We start from the raw sequence: 21,381 nt of genomic DNA, 5'->3' as shown, positions 1-21,381 counted from the left end.
AAAATGAGAAAGCTGTATTCATGGCAAGAAAAAAAAAGGTATCCTCACAAAGCCCAGGCACATGTGCACCACCTGTCCCTGGACTTCCCATCAGCTGGAGCCATGCTGGAGACAGGACTTTCTCTGTGTCTCTCTTGCCTTCCCCCTCCTCTTTAAATCACCTCTCTCTCTCTCTGTGTCTCTCTTCCTCTCTCTCTCTCTCTCTCTCTCTCTGCCTCCTGCTCTCTTCCCTTTTGCCCTACCTCTTTATCCAAACCTCACTGCTGTGTGTGTATTCTAGGAGATCAGGGACTGACTTGTATCAATTCTCATGCCAAGTGTGGAATTTACTAATAAAGTTTTGTAAGCTTCTGCAGACCATCTGACTTTTGTTGTTCTTTGACCACAAGCATCTACAAAACTTGGGTGTTCCTTTTCACTTAAGGACAGAACAACACTGTGACTAGTGGTGGCAATAAAACGTGTACAAGGGCAGGCTTCAATCTCAAATAAGAACCTTCCAAAGCAAGAGAAAATTGAGGTATAACAGTGTCTTTGTGTCCTCTTTGTGTCCTCTTGCAGAGGACAATGGATCAACAGAATAGGCATGACTTGGGTGTCACATCCATGGTTTATTGTAATTTGTGCTTTGAAAGGTGTGTGTGAATAACACACACCTGTTCTTACGAGAAATTAAATATCCTGACAATGCTACAGCCTTTTCATCTCTATTAATTACCCAAAATATATATAATTCTCAGATTCAAAATATTGTTTCAGACAGCATAAGACTTCTGCTCTTCTTAGGGGTGTCAAGATAAAAAGCATTTACAAGAAAGTCTCTGACAGAAAATCCAGATAATGACATTGCAAATATTGATGCAGAAATCCTGTTGCAAACAATGCCATCTATGTAATGTTAGATGTGTAACTTCAGATCAAATGGGGATACTGACACAACTCACTTCCTTTTGTTAATATTATATAAAGTAAGTAGTTTCTGTTTGTCATGACTCTGTCTCTGCACTTGCCCTGAGTAATCAGAATTAAAGGATTTTTACAAATGCCCGCAAGGAGAAACAAAATCTCACTATTTTTCCTGCTCTTGTAAACTGGGACTTTCACTGAGAGATATGTGGTAAACGCTAGAATCCACTATTTTGAAACATAAAGCTTTTCTTGAAGACTGAAAATGTGCAAGCAAGATCTGATGTGGAAAGTCTTTAGCTGCTCTTCTGGTGTTTCTGTACACAAGCAAGGTATTCTTGCACATCATCTGGAGAGCCAAGTATAAGAGGAACTCTTTGGTGAATATTCTCAGGTTTCACATCCAACACTGCTTCGGTCCCTGTAGTTGCCATCCCACCTGCCTGCTCCATGATGAAAGCCATAGGGTTGCATTCATAGAGAAGTCGGAGCTAGAAAGAAAGAGGAAACACCTGATTGCCTATGGGGGAAATTATATCAAAGGACTTGCCAAAACTTAGCATTCCTTTGTGATTTTAGAAAATTTTGTACCAAACTTCAACTGACCTAAGTAGCAAAGTCTTTCAGATAACCTTTCCTTCCCTCTCTTCTCACCTTTCCTAAAGCCTTGGAGGAACAGCATGCCTACCCTACATCCAGGCATCACTACTATAATTTCCAAGCTGATATACAGACATGCAGCACCAGTGAAGCTGTACTTTGTCAAAAAATGTCAAAAGTGGGTGTCCCACAGGCATCAGCAAAACATTTAAGCTGGCTAAGCTAACAGTACTGAGACAGAAAAGCCAAAATATCTTCTCATATAGAGTCTTTATGTGTTAACTCAGAGCTTGGGATAATCATGTTATGTTTAGTCAGGATATTTTGGAGTTTGAAACTTGATGCTCCCAGTTTCAAATATCCGGATTTTATTCCTTCTCTTCAGAAAAGTAGGTAGATATTAGTGGCCTGAACTTATCCAGATAGTGGCTTCAGAAGGAGCTGCAGTTATTTATTAAAGGCAAAATTTCCCTTTTGGTTTGGACCCTGATATCTGTTTACATATTTTTAAAATGTTACCTCTTGGGGTGAGTGTGTTCTGGTGGAATGCAAATTTATTTAGGACATATGCCAAAAGTTTCTGTGTTTAAATGAACAGCGGTGATAGCTGCTCAGTTCTGAACAAATATTATTTCTGTAGGTTTATCTATGAAGTGCTCTTGTACAACAATATCAGCACATATTTTGTTTAAAGGACTCTTGACATGTACAAAAGAGGAAATGTTTTCTGGGAAAAAGGAAGCATGATGGAATGCTCCTGTATATAGAGACAGAGAAATGGGTTGAACACAGGACATCACTACCCATCATGCCTTCAGCACACTGCAATGAAACCGCGATATACCACAACTTAAATAGCATCGTTTTACCTTCTTTCTTATCTTTAAAGCCCACTGAAGTGATACTTCTGGTACAAGGACTCCATCTCTGAGGCAACATAGGACCAGTATCTTTCACTCTTGTTCCTACTGCTTGGCCCAATTCTGGAAGGTCGTGAGCCAGCAAAATGCAGTGGCATCACCATGGAACCACGTTCCAAGTTTCTTGTTGCTACTGTGACTATGCAACTTGAGGAAAGCAGTTTTTCATCAGGTGGCAGTGCAACTGCACTTAGGGATCTTCAGATGGGCTCTGTCTTCAGACAGGTTTAACATTTTCACCTAATAGAGAACTATAAGCCTTGAGTTTATAAAAAATATTATTCAAAATATACCATTTGAAAAGAAGATTTACTTTTTGTCTTGTCCTGTAGTGTTTGTTGAACATTTAGTTTTCTTTCTTTAACTTAAGGAGGGATCTGTAAATTTTAGGGCCTACATCCATGTAATTTGCATTTACTCTAAAGAGTAAATCAATTCCTTTTGATCAATTCCAGTGACATTTGATTCTTTTCAGCTCTCTAACCAAGTGCATAGACTGTCTTTCAGGGAAGAGATGATCAGGGCACTTGCCACAAGAGTATTATTTCTCCAATAAGAAAAGATATATGTGAAAAGAGCTATATACACCTGCACTCTGAGACAGAAAGAAAACCTATTTTTAATAATAGCATGTTCTGCTTCTTCCATTACTCTCTTTACTCTGGCAGTCCAAGCCAGAGCAATCCATTAATAAATGTGGGCTAACTCTGTGCAAACCTTATTTCTATAAAGTTATGTAAGTGCTTAGTTCCTTTGTACTTTTGTCCTGTTTTTCATTCTCTCTTTTCAACAATGGTTTAGTACAGATTTCAAAATAAAACATTTCATTTGAAGAGGCCAGTCAGCAAACCCACTTTTTTCACATACAGCAAATTCCTTTTTTGTCTCTTTCTCCTATGTACAAACAGATCCAAATAATTTAGTGAGGGCTTTTTGGGGTGGTGTTTTGGGTTTTTTTTTCTGTGGGATGGTGATCCAAAAATTTAAATAATTTTTGCCTGGACAAACATGCAGACATTTTTGGTTGCATATGTTGAAGATAATTATTTTCCTGGTTTTGTTTTGAAGACCATTTGGATCTGCTGGTATTTTGGTAAATACAAGCTCGCCATGATGAAACCAGTAGTCCTCTCTCCCTAAAGATGGTAGATATGAGGATATTCTGAGACCAGTGTGGGAGATGAGGCAGATACCTTCATGTACCAGCCATGGATGTAAAAACATTTTAACAAAAGGTTTTAATTATGGTGTAGATCAGGAAAGAACGCATTCTTGGAGTCAGAACACCATGTCCAACCTCTTATGTACTGAGCCAATGAATTCCTAAGGATGTCCTGCAGGTTACTGCTGATACAGAGATCAGCTGTATGACTAAGTCTCTTAAAAGATATTTGTTTAGAAATTTGATTATATGGGTATGTGATAGTGCAGAAGAGAAGTTGAGGTTGACAATGGTCCATGGCCCATCACTTTAAAGACTGACTGCATTGCATTGCACTGAATTGTCACAGTGCATTTTGTACTGGTGTCCAAATGGGAAGTCATATTTTCCTAAAATACTGAATGAAACCCACCTCCCACTGTAATCACCTTTTCTGGTCAGGTAGTAGAAGGATGAATTTGCAGAGCTGGTGATATAAGCTCAGCGTCCTTTGGAAACATAAGGTAGGAAAGCTTTTTTTTTCTAGCACTGGACAAAATCCTTTCTGGAGCTCAACATAGCCCACTGGCTGGTGCAATAATTCTAGTTGCCAGTTGAAAGTGCAGAGGTTTTTCTTAGATCTGTGTTGTATCTGTCAGCCATGCACAGGTCTCTCAATGGGTTTCTATGGTGCTGAAATACTACCTTTAGAAAAATAATTAAGTCCGTGGTTGCAGAGAAAACCACTTGAGGATTTAATAATATAAAAACACAGAGGAAGTTTTCTGGCCTAAATTGGCAATTGCCAACATTTCTTTCCTAAATTCGATTGCTGAGCGTAATTTTCATTAAAATTTTTTTTCCGCAGTGGAACATTATTATTTGTTTATTTATCTAAACTATTGCTCTGGTATTACCAGAGATACTAGGTTGGCTAAGTTCACCAGAAAGGAATTCAAATACATACCTTTCCTTTCGGACTCTTCTGATTAGCAGGATACATGAAGATCCCTCCGTACATCAGTGTACGGTGAACATCAGCTACCATGGAGCCCACATACCTGGCACCGTATGGGGAGCTCCCATCCTGAAAAACACAGAGCAAAGCACTATGTTTACCAGGCTAGACAACTAGTAACATGGCAAAATGTAATTTTGCTATGAAACAGGAATCAAAGCTGCTTAAATCAATTGCTGCTTATGGATACTGCAAATACCAAAATCAGTCCTAAGCTCAGCCTTTTGTAAGATGTGATTGTGTACAGGGTTCAAAGATAAGAGTTTTAAAGAGCTGCAGAGCTGTATTCACAGTATGCAAACCAGAGTGCCTGTAATTTGGGTGCACAATTTGGAATCAAACCCCAGCCTGTGAAAAAGCAAGGGACTGAAAACAAAAAAAAGTCAAAACAATTTTATTTTTGATCTTTCACTGATTCCTAAACCAGAGCATGAGGAGTGGTGTCACTCCTCTACATGTCCAGATGGTTCCAAGAGGACTCCAACTTTTACCTTCTAGCTTATTTGTCAGGTAGTGAAATTGGTCACAGCATTTATTCTGCAGCTTAGTTTGGGAGATTGCAATTTATTAATGAATGTAATTTTTCTTGCCTTCAGCTTAGAAATTGATGTTGTTGAAGGACAGGCCATTTTAACAAGAGCAATCAAGGAAGTATTCATGTCAGTCTCAGGTCTGCTGGCCATAGAAATGGGAAGGTAGAAGATATAGAAGACAAGCAAGGTGTCTTGAACAAATAGAAATACGTACAGTAGACCAAATAAGATACACTTAAGATATTTAACATGTCACTATACTTTTATGAAGGGGAGATACAAAATACAGATATAAACTGAAGGAAAGCTTTCTCAGAAAATAATTTTTCTGGTTTTCCATATCTCTCAGTCTGTCTTCAGTAAAGCTGAGGAGGAATTTTCATCTTCCCAGAACATTACGAGACTGAACTTCATGAACATTTAATATACATATGTGTTTTGTATTACAATGCTAAAAGTCTGAAAATATCTCATAATATAATAATCTCATAATATAATAATATTTCATAAAATATCAACGTATGGGTCAGTTTTCTAATAAAATATCTCAGCACTTTATACCAAGCTCATCCAGTACTTATAGTACATCAAGAAAAATACATAGAAAACTTCTTCAGCAATGTCAGCTCCAAGACCTTCAGACACCACAAGTTAGTCATCTTTCCCTGCAAAATCATAAGGTTGGCTGGGTGAAAAAATCCACAACAGGAAGGAAAATAGAGAAAAACATTATTCTATTTTGAATTATTTTTTTCAAATTGTTCAATGTGACTGTGAAGTATTGATAATTACTCTCTATTAAAATGGAAAAAAAACTCATTAAATTACACATTATAAAGCAACAGAACACTAGGAAGTTAAGTTCTATGCTGATAAACATAAGATTTGGATTTTTCGTATAGCTGATAATAAAATTGGAAAACATACCTATTCCAGGCTATGTAATAAGCCTTGTTCAACTGTACATATGCTGGTGTTTATGATTTGTGTTGCACACATTAGAAGAACTATGAAAAATTCAGAAGAAAACAATGCAAACAATGAAAAACTGATAGATAAGACCCAGCCTAGATCTTTTACATTTAGTTTTGTTTAAATCTGGTCCTATTAATTGTAGGCACAAATGAACAAAGGTTTTAAGTATTTGCTCTCTTGTTTCTCATGGCTTATGCCCAAATAATTGCATATTTAGGCTTCATATGATAGCTTCTCCATCTCACAGCTGTTTGTACTTGTGACTTCACAATTGTAAAAATCTGACATCGGGAAAAACCAAACACCTTAAGAGGTATTAAAGAGAGACAAATGTGAGTTTTCAGTTAAAGTTTGGGAAAGATATGATTATAGTCTCAAATTACCTTTAAAAATACAATCCACAGAAGAACTTTCTTTTGTGGTTTTAAAAGGCAATGAACTGAGTCTAAAGAACAGTTTGTTGAACACTAAGAAGAGCCATAACAAGCAGCCCCTGAACCAGACTGCTAAAGATTACTTCTATGATATTATCAAATAAGGACTCTGCAAACCACAGGTATGAAATTTAGTGACCATGAGCTGCACAGCTGAGCCACCTGTGTACACATCATCTGACAGGTTTGGAACGTGCTAGATTTCCTATTCATATGCAGATTATTTACATAATTTGTGTGTACATGGACTGTGTTATGCGAAGGATGCTTTCAACTTCCAACTCAGGATATTCTAAGCTCATGAGATGCCACTGACAATTTTAGTTGTTTCTTACCCAGATAGATATTCACCAGCTAGATACACAGTGCTGAGACTGTGCTGAGAAAAATACAGATAAATTCCTCCTTTCTGATAAGGTTATCACTTCAACAGCATAATGAAATAAAATTTTTACTTCCCTTAGCATACAGCTGTCTGCATGGAAAAAGAAATACTAATTTTAGTTAATGAAATGTTATTTCTTGTTTCTCCAGTTTTATTGCTTATGCATTTTTTTACAGATAAGAAAGTTAATAGGTGTTGCATGCATATTGGCATATTGCCCAGGCATTCTTCTCAAACAAAATAATAGAGCATGAATGCTAGAAAGGTTATCCCAAGTCCTCAGGAGTGCCAAGCTCTGTGTTTGCTCAATAAGCACTTCTGATTGTTTAGTGGATGCCAATGAATGAGGTGGAGAACCTTCATGTTCCCTTGGTCAGCATCCATGTTGAGTAAACTTGTGGCTACTCTTGTTTTACCCCTTCTGCTGCTTTGTCTTTTTTTACTTGACTCAAAGGAACAAAAATGATAGATAGGTCCTGTGGGGTTTTTTTCCCCTTCACATTCTGATAGAAGTTAATTTCTAATTTCTTTCTTCTACTGTTTTCTGACAGGCCTGTTCTTCCACAGCAGAACAATACCAGATTTTTCTTATATAAATATGATAGCTGGGAGGGGCAATAAATTTTTTCTACAGACTACCACAGCAACACCCCTGCATCCCTTACTCCGCATACTACCAGATTTTTCTTATATAAATATGATAGCTGGGGGGGGCAATAAATTTTTTCTACAGACTATGACAGCAACACCCCTGCATCCCTTACTCTGCATAATGATGTAGTGACAGAAGAATAGTGGTTTTACTAGCTTTTTTGTATCACTTGGACACAGCTTGGCTTCATACTGAAATGTGCTGTGGGGGCAAGTTTTCAATGGCATTGCTGAGACAAATTCTTAGCCAGAGAGTCTCAATTGCATAGCTCTAATCATCAGCAGGCTGTGATGAGACTCAGCTTCTCTTGTGCCTGACTGTAGGAAGCAAAGATGGTGCAAAAAGTAGGTGTCAGAGCAAAGTGTGACAGTGTCCACAGGGTATTTAAAATTCTGCCAGTACCAGAGAGAAGCTAGGGCCTTGCAGCCATTATGGGAGGAAGAACCCATTTTGGGGAGGGGTAGTGGTAAAATTTGTGCAGAGATGGTTTCTGGCCCAGCAGCTCCCACTAAGATTGGAGTAAAAAGTAAACATGTTGCATTACAGGCAACTTTGCAAACAGAAGTTTGCTCTTCAAACTGGTTAAGCAGCAGTGTGATTTTGTCATGCTTAATAAAAAATCAGCTTCACTTTCATACCAGAAGAGATATGGTTAGACATACGTTTCCCACTACATGATAGTAGTAGGAGGCTTAGGTCCAGCCCGCAGAACATCAGCATTTTTCTAGTGCTTTTTATTCAGAATTAATGTCTTAGGTAAATGGTGATCCACAAGAAAATTTGAGGGTCAATATGGTTTTGTACTCCAGACTGTCTGATCTGGGACACTGCTGTTAGATAGTAAGGGGAAATCTCTCTTCTATTCATAAATGGTTGATTTTTAGTGTTTTGTTGCTAATGACAATGATATATAACATAGGATATGTTGTGGACCACACTGTACTTTTGATTCCTTGTTATATTTTTAACTTTTCAGTTTTTCATGGCAATGTCAGAGAGTCATCTGAACAGCATGTTGACCAAGAACTACAGAAAGGAGTTAATGGAGGTAAAATCTAAGGAAGAAAAATGCAAAAAAAAGAAAAAAAAAAGATAGCTAAAACTGATGTTGAGTCTCTTGGCTTCTAGAAGCCCAAAGTGTATAGGGTGAATGATCTGGTTGAATAAGGAGGTGTTCCTCTATGCCCACACATCAGGTCCTCCTCAAGTCACAGGCTGGGGATATTCAGCAGACACCTTCACTACCCTTCGGCATGCTGGAGAAAAGGGGACAGAGACTGAAACTGTGAAGATCTCCACCTGGCTCCTGTAGGGAAGGCAGGAACATCACCAACGTGGCTGCAGCTGGGTAGCCTTACAGATGAGGCCAGGAAGCATGTTGCATTCTACAGAGAAATGGCAAAACCTTTTCTCTCTAGTCCTCCCCACTACGCAACTATAATGTCCTTTCCAAATCAAGGAACTGAGTTACGCTGTTTCCAAAACTCAGGTTCATAACAAGCTTCAGATGGGCATGGCACTTCCTTGTGCTTTGTGGCCATAACATCTGTGCTTCAGCCCTTCTCATGCTGACAACTGTACATGTCAGAGCAGCAAAAAATGTGATTGTTCAGCACAACTGAGAAGATTTCCTGTGCCCCAAATAACCCACTTCTGTACTGCTTGCTTTAAAGCAGCAAAAATGTCTGCCAGCTTCTGTGGTAGAAGTTAGAGCAATTAGACAAGCAATTTCAAATTCATCAAATAATGCACAGATTTGAGATGAAATAGTGTTTGCAAATGAGTTTTTTTTCCGGTATGTCCTAACTTTGGGATTTAGTAAGTCACATGATAGAGCTGTCCTCACTGATCCTGTGGGGAAATACCTCTGTCTGGTCTTTCCACTGAGTTTGAAATCTTTTCAGTCTTTTCCTAGTTGCCTGGGGTTGATGCATTTGTTTAAGAATTTTACTTTAAACAACATTTTAGTGGTTTGCAAAAACACAAATTAATAAATCCCATGTTAGTGCATTATACTGAATACATAGCCTGGTATAACATCAGCAGAATGAGAAGCACAGACGTTCTTCACTTTCCAAGCTGGATTTCAGGAAGTATAAAAATTGTGTCTGCTTCTCTCACAGCTGAACTGAATGCAGACTTTGAAGTCTCAAAATAATCTAAAATATTCAAAGTTAATATATTTAGAATGCTGTGATGTTAGACACTCTGTAGCTACAGTTTGGGTAGTATGAAAAAGAGAGTTTGATATTCAGTCAATAGTCTTGCAGCTATAGCTGATATGGTAAATCCAGATTTTTAGCTCAGAAGGAGGAGCTTATTATAGGACCATAGTTTAAATGCCTACTATTATATTTCCCTTTTACTGCACCCTGAGGTTTTTACTGAATCCATTTATTTAACACAAACCATATTACAAGTATCCTTGACAACTAATAGCTTAAAAATAATCTGACTATTTTTTTAATAGGAAAAGCTTTAAAAACAGTTTCCTGGCCAAATTAAGTCCTGAATTGATCCACATCACCATTTTTCATTATGAATTACTCTTCACAGACACACTTTCTAAAGAGCTTCCAGGTTTCCACATTGCGAGCTTGTGTTCTGTCCTCCTAGCATTGATAAGTTAATGCCAGACTGTATTTGTCCAAGGAAGTTCATCAGACAGGGGATGTCTCTTTTTTAACCACCAAATATAGTGAATTTTTGCCTCACACCATTTGTTTAGGTTTTCTCCCCAGCCTATAGACTGGTTCATGCTCCATATAATGCAAGTAGACTGTGCAAGGATGATACTGCATTTTTCAGCTGCAAGAGGGTACAGGAAGGAGAAGGTGATGCCACCCAGATTCCTGCAAACACCTTCTGGACAGCACATGGAATCTAGCCCTGAATGCCCAACTGCACACATTACTGAACTGCATATTCAGATAAAGGTAGAAAATGAGGTTATCCCTAAATTTGTCATGCATATTTCCAGAGTTTTGTTGAATGATCTTGTTCTTCAGCACATTTCCCTTCACACAAACCAGCTATGACTTTATTTACCAAAGTCTAAGTTACAAAAGATGCCAGGATGCAAAAAAAAAAAGCTCCATTACATGCATATCCAAAATGGACCAGCTGATATGAAAGGGTTACATGGGTTTGAACTGAGGACGACCTTCAAATCCTTTTCCATCAGCCAGGACTGCATGGAATGCAGTACTTGCCAATGAGTCGTACATTGGGCACAGTGCTAATATTTTCTTACCTCAGGGAATTTCTTCCTTTGCAAATATTCTGTCATTGCAGGATCAAAATACTTTGCATAACCTTCATTGAGACTGTATACCTTCCCCTTCTTCTTGATTTTAACATCTCTGTCCACCAAAATAAATTCACCAAGACCCTGCAGGACAGGATAAATGAGGTATTAGCAGGCAGCAGAAAATTTTGCAGGCTTTCTGTAACAGTTGTCACACTAGACATGGCAGAAATGCTAGCACAGCTTGATCCTTTCAGTACCAGTTTGTGCATAGCCTCACAATATTTCAAAACCAGCAGAAAGCAGAGCATTTACATTAAATTAATGAAAACTTGTCACATCAGTACTATAAACAAAACCTGATTGGAATAAAATACCAAAAGAATACCAATCAGCCCTGAAGCAGATGGATCATGAATCTCTGTCCTCAAATCAGGAGACTTCAAATTAAGAAAATGACACTGCCTTCTGGCTTTTGGACTCTTTTTGCCTGTCTGGTCTAAACAGCTTAAAGTGAATGGAGTCAGCTATACCCATGTGTTGCTTTCTGCAATTTGATTTCAATTTCCAACTTCTCCTTCTCTCTCTCAAGCAGAGCAGTTCATCTCCCAGTTCTTTCCACTTGGAATGAGACTATTTACAAATGTTACAAGAAGTTTTGGCAATAATTCATCATTTTATTAAAAACAACCCCACAAAACCAGAAAAAACAACAGTATGTTGTTCCCCACATCTAATTCTGGTTTTACAAATGAGTGATCTTTCTTGCGTTCCCACAGTAACACTCATTGTGTTCCTGGGCACAAAGTAGCACATGTTCAATTGTACAGGCATTGTTGTACTTTTGCAAATTTTTGGGTATGCACTTTAGGTGACAGCCATAAAACTCTAGTGCACTCAGGAAATGAAACATCACTTGGCTCAAGCTATCAAAAAATGGTCCTTGCCTCAGGCTAAACAGTGAACATGTTGATGTTCTTATTCAGACAGAAAAATCAAGACTAAAATAGACACAGATTCCTTTCAGTGAAGACAAAGACATGGTACAAATCCAATTTTCTTAAGTATTGGTTTGAATGAAGAGAGTTTCAAGCACTTAATTGAGAATTTAAGTTAATTTCACTTCTATTGAGTAGGAAAAAACCAAGCAGGTATTGCAACCAACATGCTTACATATTATTAAATAGTTATAGAGAGAAGGTAGGATGATCCAGGATATGGAAAAAAGACTTGCATAAAGTGGATAGATTACAGAGACAAGGATTAACAAAAACAAGTAAAACCAAGCAGCACAGAGAGCTCTAAAAGACAGTGGCAATGTGCTTAGCACCATGACTGTACCGGATCAAGCATGAAGCAATCCACTCCTTGCCCTGTGGAGAGGGCAACCAGCGTAGCACTGCCATACAGGGCATAGCCTGCAGCAACAATATTGCGTCCAGGCTGTAAAGCATCTTTTTCAGAGGGCTCATCATCTGTTTCCTGAGGAAAAATTACCGTTTGAACCAAAGATTAAATTCTGATAATGAAAAATAAAAACAACTTTTCAATAATAATGTGCAACAGATTTCCTTTTTCTGTCTAGGCAGGCCTTTGAAACAACAAAAATAGAGACTGTTACCCCCTCCCCCCACCTTGTTCAGGGCAGGTTTGGTACAGGTTCATGTACATGCTGAGACAGGATGTTCAGAGTTTGTTATTTTATACATGTCATGCAATCAATATGATACATGCCATGAAGCTGATCCCCTAGCATTATATCCCCAGCTATTAATTGAGGATCATCAGAAAACTGAGACAGAGCAAAGATAATAATTTTCTGTAAATGTAACATAAGCTATGATACTGACACCCCTCAGAGGGAATAACTGAGAGATAAATGCTGTAATTAACATTACAGAAAAAATGCTCCCATAGTACAGAATAAAAGTATATATGGTACAACATGATGGAACCAAGTTTTTGCATTGGTCTCTTCTAGTGAAGGGATGCATAACTAAAGGGATATAAATGTTCACCTATTATATATAAATGCTCATAATATTGTATACAAAATAACAAATGCATTTGTTAATGTAAAATGTGCATGTGTGCAGTACTCATCTATAAGTCTGCAGAGAACATTCAGGTGGCATTTTACTTGATGCTTTTAATCAATTTCTGACACTCATATTTTGATTTGGCACTTTGGTTATCATGGAGCAACAGTAGCCCAAGCAGACAAGGTGCAAATATTTCCAGCCAGCTCTAGGGCTGTGCCTCAGCCACAGCTTACAAGAGTTTGTCTGTGGGGTAGGTAAGGAGGACAGCCAACAGTACTTGGGAAGGCTGGGTACAGCCTTTATCTCCTGCTGCTGGAATTGCAGCAGGTTTGAATTGCTTGATATCAATGCTTACTTAAAAGCTTATCAGTTGTGGTGGGTGTTGCATAGATGTTTTGGTGGTGATCCATAGGGAATTGAAATGAAACACTCCCTTCAGATTGCGGCTCAGCATTTTATTGTTCTTAACTCAGTTTCTCAGTGATTGCAGAGGCTTATTTAGATTGAGTAGCAGCTAAATAAAAACAGCAGGTTTAGCCCTGAATATCTGGTTAAAAAAAAATAAATTAAAATCCATGAAGACTGCCTTGTATAGAAAATAAAATATTTGCCCATCAGGGTCCTAGTAAGGTGTTCCCATTCATTGTTGTATGCCAACACCTCAAGGAAAACTGAAATGTGGGACACCAAAAGAACAGCTTCTTGGTACACAAAGATAGCAATTTCACAAAAGACTTTTGTTGCTAAGTCACTTCACTTACAGTCTTTAACTGTATTTTGCTCAAATCCTTTTATTACTATTTTGCCAAGTCCTTCTGTGGAAATAAAAAAATGCAGTTGACAACCAGCACTTCATGGGAACTGAAATATAGCAGGTACAAACATATGTGGTACTCAGTCCCTTGAAACTATGTCAAGCTGCTTATTCTGAGAGGTTGCAATGCAGATAATGAAGGAAGTTTAGTTTAAACTTTTGTTTGCGTATTTCAGAGCTTTGAAAATTGACTAATAGTGGCTAATACTCTGTGAAACAATCCTTGCAGTACCAACTATTATGGCCTAGGTAGCTTGATCTCTTTAAAAATATACTCCTAGGGTACATACATCTCACTATTAAAAGCAATGGTTGTCTATAGCAGACTAATTATTTGCAGCATCAAATGCAGAATTAAACATTAATTTAGACAGTTAGTTTAAAACATGTTATGGTTGTCATAGTTTTTGTATGCTCCTCTCATTAAAGAAACAATAATTTTGTATAGAGCAAATGGGTTTTTTTCTAGAATACAGTGTACATACAATACATGCAACTTTGGAATATATATAATATTTTTAATTTTTTTTCTGAGTTGAGCTTTTCAATCCTATTTCTTAAATGCATTTTCTATGTTAATATGACTGAGAAATTATATATTTGTAGACTATTCTGAAAAAAAGCAGAGGAACTCTTTCCTCACAGTATAGTCAGTCAGGCTGAATTCACTTGTTTTTTCATCCTTATTCACAACTGTGTTTGCAAGAACTAGTTTCCAAAAAGAGAAAAATGTTTGAAACAAACATTTTGCAGAGCTGTGAAAAGCTACAGATCAGCTGATACTTCAATGTTGGGACTACAGGAGTTTTGTCCTGCCAAGTACCATGTACTGTTGAACAAACCAGGGAATTAAGCTGGGCAGTACACTCTGATGATTGCTATTTTCTCTTCTTTCTGGTGCACAGATGGATTTCCTGTCCATTATATTTTGACTATGATGATGGTAGTGAAATACCTTTAGAGGCCTTTATGCAAAACAATAAAATAGACAGAGGGACTGCAAATAATTAGTTATAGTGACTCTGTCACTATAGCTCATAATTGGTGTGAGGCTGATGAAACAAAGCCTGCAGAGTTTCACTACAGGGGTACCCTCAGGTGATATTCAAGTTTGAGTATTTTTGTGTTTGTGATTTGCCTGACATCACATGAGGGAATTCTTGCCACTGCTCTCAGGACTAGGAGCAGCATTAAAATGACTTATTTCCAGGTCTCCATTTGTATCATGTGTTTCATGAGTAGCCTTTGTGTTTTTACTGAATTCTTACACCTTCTCTGTGAGGGACCACACAAAGGGGAGGACATTGTCCTCACGTCAATGAGGGTAGCAAATAAAGTGTAGAAAATAAAATACATCTGAGGCTTTGGGCAAAGTTACGAACTAAAACCAAAATGAAACAAAGCAAGTGAGTTTCATAGCATATTTGTGCAGTATGAATTAAGGTTTTCATGCCACATTTAGCTCAGTGGCATGAAAACCTGGGAAGAACCCAAGCAAAAAGCATTTGTTGTCACCACATCTTGACACTTTGGCAACTGAGAGCCCCTCAGTGGCAGCAAATGTCCAATCCCCTTCTGATTAGGCAAGGCTCCTCCCTCAGCCCCACTTTTCAGGTGTTTCTGATTTTCAACTGCACCACCCTGATAGCAGAAAGCAAAGGCCAGGTGGAAAATTAGATAAAGCTGAGATAGTATTTATTTCCTCATGGGTTTTCCTAAGAAACTGATAGAGTGCTTTTCTGACATCATTAAATGTGGTAGAGGCTCTGGATTGGGTGCAATCAGACAACTGTTTTCAGGATTGCAATGTATTGTCCAAGTCTGGCCCTTCTATAAGAGTGCTTATTATCTGTTTTGGGTTTTTACTAAAATAAGCCAAATGTTCCTGCTTTGGAGAGTGTGCCTTTGGAAATGAAGTTAAGGTGAGACATGGTGAGAAAATCAGTCAAGAGCTCATCTCAGAACTGGTAGATGCTAAGGTTCATCCTTTGGAATCACAATGATTCCACTTTTTAAAAAATATTATTCATTAATGTTAAGTGGCCTAAAATTATGTTCTCTTTCTTAAGTGATACTTATCAACTGGAATAAACATCTCCCTTTTATTCTTTCACACTACCCTTTAGTAACTTTCAATAAAACACTTCTTATTTAATTTCAAAGGAAAATGCAGCTATTGTCTACTGCAAATATTGGGAGATGCAGTTGTCATTTGGGGTGTCTTTGGAGAGATAACTGAAAAGTGTGGAGGTCCCTCTGCTTAACATTAGAGCACATTTCATAGATTTCATCAACACAAATAAGCTCTTATCCCTCAAAAAAAGCAAGATACTGCATGGTACTGGATGTTGCAGTCCCAGGAATGCTCTTTCAAAAATCATACCCAGACACCATCTCAGTGCTGTCTGGCCTGCACGGCATCCATGGTGTGGGATTGCACTAACCATTAACAGTGCAGATAGCCAAATTCCAGGACTTGGCTTGTGCCACAACCCTCTTGAGGTTATGCCATAACTGTTTGATTCATTAGTAGATAAATATTCTCAACAGTGATGACTATTGTATTACCGACAGGAAATGTAAAAACCAAGGACTAGCCAGCTAAAAATTATGAGCTAAAAGGTGAGAGACTTAAAAGACGTATCTTGAAGTGTAACATCTGAGTCTGCAAGGACTTCTTTGAAGTCACAAGTCTGTAAACTGTTATTTCACAATCGCAATGTCTGGGGTCTCCCACAGTCATATGACCGTGAGCTCAGGCTTCGGAAAAAACACCAACTGCTGGGAGATTAGCAAACAAATCACAAGACTTGGCATGACTGTAACTCCTAGCGTTTGTAGTTGGCTGCACAGCTGCTGCTCTGTGCAGCCCCATGGGAGCAGACATGCTACCCGGTGAGTGCTGGTGAGTGCTTCCTTCAGCCCCCAGCGCTTCCATGCTGGCGGACTCCCGGCCAGGACAGGCACAGCAGCTGGCTCTGGCCGGCCCCACGGTCCGGAGCAGGGCTGCCATCCCCCGCAGCGGGTGTCCATGAGGACAAATCCTGCCATCCGCCGGCACCTAACGCCGAGTCAAGCATCACTGAAGGAGCTAACCAGCTGCCCTGGGGGTGAGATCATCGTAGTAAAGTGCCTTTGTCCGTGGAGGAAGGAAGTGCTGTCACCTAACAATGTCATGGGGCTGGGTGTCCCCTTCCTGTGAATTCAGGCAGCGAATATCAAGCGTTCGTCTACTCTTTCTAAGGTTCCCTTTTGCCCAGACGCCTAAGGGACCATGGAAAGAAACTAGGCAAGGTCATGAACTCAGGACGTTTTGCTTTCGCCAAGCAAATCATGCTACGTGTGATTTGCTCCTCTTACCTTTTTGTAGATAGCAAATATTGTTCCTATTGGTGCCAAGCAGTCTATATTGGATGAACCGTCAAGGGGGTCAAAGCACACCACATATTTACCCTAAAATAGAAATGGAAAGGGAACAGTTTAATGATAAGTTGCTTGGCATTATTATTTCCTTTTACTTGAAAACTCCCATGTTTTTACATGTGAATTTAACCCTCCACGCATGCCTGATACAGCTTGCCAGAGAAGGCTGCACTGCTGACCCAGCTGGCCCTGCAGCACAACATCGACTCCCCAGGGGCCTGCCAGAGAAATTGGAGACGACCTGTTTCTGCTCAGACAGCACAAATGGATGAGTGAGAGGAGCAGCACTCTGCTGCCAAGCAGCGCAAGAAATTGTTTAAAAGCAAAAGGAGTGACTAATTTTGGAAGCAATATCTTCCTCTAATGAATATGTTTTGTTTTGCCCCTTTTGCTGTGAATGAAAGGAATTCGGTCAGTTGTGAGGTTTGAGGGCAAGAAAGCAGAAAGGAAAAAAAAAATCTTCGGGAAAGCAGGTTACATCAGCATGAGAAGTAACTCGCTGTAATAGGATCCCCTCCTGGGGGAAGCCTGATGAAGCAGTCAGGTGTTTCCTTTGGACATGTAACATAACACTCAGTTCTGCCAGCCTCTCATCTCATTTTATCTTTCTAAATACTAATGTAACCCAAAACCATTGCACCAGTGGTCAGGGAATGTAACAGTACACTTACACCTGGGATTCGGGATGTGTTAACAAGCTTAAAAATAATTATTCTCCCCTCCTTCACAAAACTTTAATAATAATTTTACTTTCCACATTTCTTTTAGCTGTTGAAATCATGCCACCCACTACAGTTATTAATCAAAACAACGCAGAAATGGTGCAAATTTTCTGAATTCCCCCAGGAAGCGGGGGGAAGGGTTGGGTTTGGGGGCCAGGGCCAGGTTTCATACTTGAAGCAAGAGTGCCACCTGCTGCTGCCTGAGCCGACAACCCCCCTGAATGCCGGAGGTGCACAGACCCGCTTGTCTTTCGGGGTGATGATGGCCTCCTTGTTCTCCTCTGTGACCAGGACGCAGGTGCTGTAGGAGGACTGGAGCATGTTAATCACCAGGGAGTTGGATAATACATCCAGCTTCTTCACCTCATCACCCGTCACATTCACCGTGCCAGCTATACCAAACCTACAGAACAGTAAACGTGTCAAGAATCCTGAAGGAGGCCAACATTACAGGTTTTTATGAAAAAAACACCCCATCAAGTCAAGGTTCTTCCTTCATCTTATCTTCCTACACCTTTAGACAATCTTTGGATGAAACAGCTAAGTGCATTATAAGACTGTTGCTGCTGTAGAAAATAAGAGCATGCACTTTGAGGCCTTACCTGGGTCCTTTTGCTCCTGTGTAGATGTTCTCCAGGCCAGAAGCAGAGCCTACAGCCCAGGTGGTGAAGCAGCTGACTGCAGTTTTGAGGAAGCAGAAAGTGCACTGAGCATCTGCAGTACTTCCTGCCACTAGCTGCTCAGAGCTCCATGGTGGTCCTTTAACCCACATTCACTCAGACTCCTGCCAGCCCCAAATCAGGACGTTAAAGGCATCCCTGGGGAATTTGCCATATGGAACTGTATCTCAGGATCAAGGTCTGCTTTATTCGGTGATCCTCAGCTGAGTTAGGATGATGCTTCTTTTCCCCATCTTGATTTTAGCAATATGCCAATGACCTACTATAGTACTATATAGGTTTCTGAGACTTCCAGTTGAAGAAGCACTGTTTAGGCCCAATGTGCATGTTCTGGGCAACTTAAAAATACAGCAGGCAAAAGATACAGCTTTTTTATTCATTCAGAGAAATTAAATGTTTGGGGAGGGCAACAGGGGTGGGTGCGGGAAAGAGAGGAGGAGAAAGAATCAAGTAATTAGTCCCTAGAAGGATGTTGGTCAGTGGCAGTCCTGAGCTGGAAGTAGAGTAGGTCTTTTGTCTTGCTCAAAGCGCAAAGCTGCCTGTGCTTTTCAGAAGTATTGAGTGTTTGGGACATTTTATTTTTGGGTGCCAAATTTAAGATTTTGAAAAGGACCATGATTTTCAGGGAATGGTAAGTACTTACTCTCCAGTTAGTGTGTTTTCAGGCACAATCACAGCTCAAGTCTATGACATGGAAAACGTTCTCTTTCACTTTTGAATTGAAAATTTGTCCAAAATTCATGCTTAGTGCTTTAACATTAAAGAAGACACTTACAGTCTCCTGTTTGGAGGGAGTAGAAAAATCAGAACTCTTTAACTGCACAAATGCACATGGATGCAAACCACTTTCACAGCAGTTGAAAGTTTGCCATGGGAATCCCTGAAATTGCATGGTTAGTTTCAGTAATTTGAATGGTACAAGTTACTAATTTGTGTGTTTGGATACTTTAGATATTTCTGAGACAACATCTGAAGATTTTTGTTCATAAAAAGAAACATTTGCTCCTTAATGTAATGGATGGTTTGGTTTTTTATCTGAAGGGGAAGAAGGATTACTATTATTACTATTAGAGATTATTCCACCTCTAGCCTATCAGTTTCTCTGCTGTTACAAACTATTTCAGAGATTGTCTGTATAAAGATAAAAATTATGTAAGAGCAATTCTTCCTTTAAGTCAAGGAGGTAAAATAGCTCAGTTTCACCTAGTAAGGACAGAGACAAAGCATAGTTTAAGAGTAAGGGCATAGGAGACTGAAATTGTGGTTCACTTTGAATATGTCTCATGTTCTCTCTAGGCGCTATAAAGTGAGGGCAATAGTTCTGAGACACTGAATTCATGGTTTGCCAAGATGATTGAGGACTTGGACTAAATAATCAACAGAAGCACAAAATCCCCCCCAATCCCTAGGGTCACATATTTTGGTGTTCCTCTGGAAGGAAAGAAAACCCCAAATCCCTGAACAAATAACAAATGTTGACTTTCTTTCACAAATATTTTCCTTGTCTCTTTCATGCGTGCAGGTATAAGTACCTACTGAGGCAGGTTCAGAAAAGTGTCTTTCAATACATATCAAAAACTTCCTATTTTAAACACATGATTTTATTAGGCCATTCCATATCTCTGAACTCCTTCAGATAGATTACTATTGAAAGACTTAGACTGATGTCTATTGCACTTGTCCATGTGTAACAGCTGAGTACATTCCAGTTTTGCTAAGGCCTTTTTTTTCCCCCCCCATCTGTGATAGTACTAGATGCCAAATTGTTACATTTGGTTTTCCTAGAGGGCCTTTTGAGACTCCCTGCCTGTAACCCTGCACGTGGGATACTGCTTGAGGAAGGAAAGAGAAATGCAGCCAGATACAGCAGCGCATGGAGTTTCTCTCAGGGCTGTTGCTTTGGAGCATTGATTATACAGCAGACACGCAGAAAATCACTTTCCCAAGATAAGCCAAACCCTGACTTGTACAGTTCAGCAGAGGGCTTGGATGTTAGCAGAATACATCACAGTGAGATATTCTGTATTAAAAATATCATGGTGTGATTTTTAGCAAATTCACAGTAGATATAAAAATAGATCAGTATCAACAAGTGCAAGAGATAACAAGGTGAGCAGTGCATTGAAGTTCTGTTCTGACTTACATTTTTAGAGTAAAATATTACAGCACAGCAGTTAGTTTAAATGTCTATCTTGCACCTAGTATTAAAATGCTCCAGAAAGTCCTCCTGCTTCCCACTCTTGATAATCCAAGCTCTGACCTTACTCATCTTAAAAAAGACACTTCCAAGGTATTTATGAATCCCTGCCTGCTCCCCAGCCTTGCTATGCCAGTAGCTGTCTCTCTGACTCCTCTTCCTCCCGGTAGTGCAAGGTAGGACTCACATGTGGGCAAGGCCTGCCTTTCTGACAGCAGCAGAAATGGCCTTTATGGCAGTCAGCATGGAGTTGAGCAGCTGCGTCAGCTCCCCCGTCGCTCCTTTTACGCGGCGTCCCTTCTCCATCACGAATCGCGTCAGTGTCAGCATATCCGTTTCGAAGGGGCTTCTGTCGGTCATTTTTGCTGGGTACCAGAGCTCCTTCTCAGCTGGACAAGGTGCTCTCTTGCTGTGTTGAAATCCTGGGTAGCTGTTTTATTTTGAGGCGAAGCTGTGTTTGGCTGTGCTGCTGGTCAGAATTTATTAAGATGTTTCTGAGACCATGTGATTGAGTGCTCAGAATAACTGCACCCCAGGCTGGCTCCATGGCTCCACTGGGATGCAGGAAAGGAGCCTGAGATAGGACTACAGCTGAGCAACAACTGCTTGTCTGGGCCTCCCCTGCACTGAAATTAGCTCTGTGCAGATCTAGCTACACATTCTCACTGTACTCAGACTGATTATAATGCAAA

The 21,381-nt window shown here is 39.5% G+C and overlaps 1 protein-coding gene across 2 annotated transcripts; it reads right to left on the bottom strand.

Annotated features, from left to right (window-relative positions):
• Positions 1-591: 591 nt before the first annotated feature.
• Positions 592-21,152, bottom strand: FBP2 (fructose-bisphosphatase 2). 2 transcript variants are annotated; one of them, XM_039730017.1, is made up of 7 exons: positions 20,877-21,152; positions 18,053-18,215; positions 17,028-17,120; positions 12,153-12,293; positions 10,818-10,955; positions 4,535-4,654; positions 592-1,397 (listed from the first exon to the last, which is right to left on the bottom strand). In XM_039730017.1, exons 1-7 carry the CDS (start codon positions 21,047-21,049, stop codon positions 1,203-1,205), a joined length of 1,023 nt encoding a protein of 340 aa, XP_039585951.1. In that variant the 5' UTR covers positions 21,050-21,152; the 3' UTR covers positions 592-1,202. The 2 variants fall into 2 exon arrangements, with proteins under 2 accessions (XP_039585951.1, XP_039585952.1); XM_039730018.1 differs by lacking the exon at positions 20,877-21,152 and adding an exon at positions 18,415-20,832.
• Positions 21,153-21,381: the final 229 nt, after the last annotated feature.

This window comes from Passer montanus, unplaced genomic scaffold (assembly GCF_014805655.1).
Source record: "Passer montanus isolate IOZ18808 unplaced genomic scaffold, ASM1480565v1 scaffold7, whole genome shotgun sequence".
Lineage (NCBI taxonomy): Eukaryota > Metazoa > Chordata > Aves > Passeriformes > Passeridae > Passer > Passer montanus.
Note: the sequence above shows the minus strand (reverse complement) of the source record. Positions and strands in the feature narration are given on the sequence as shown.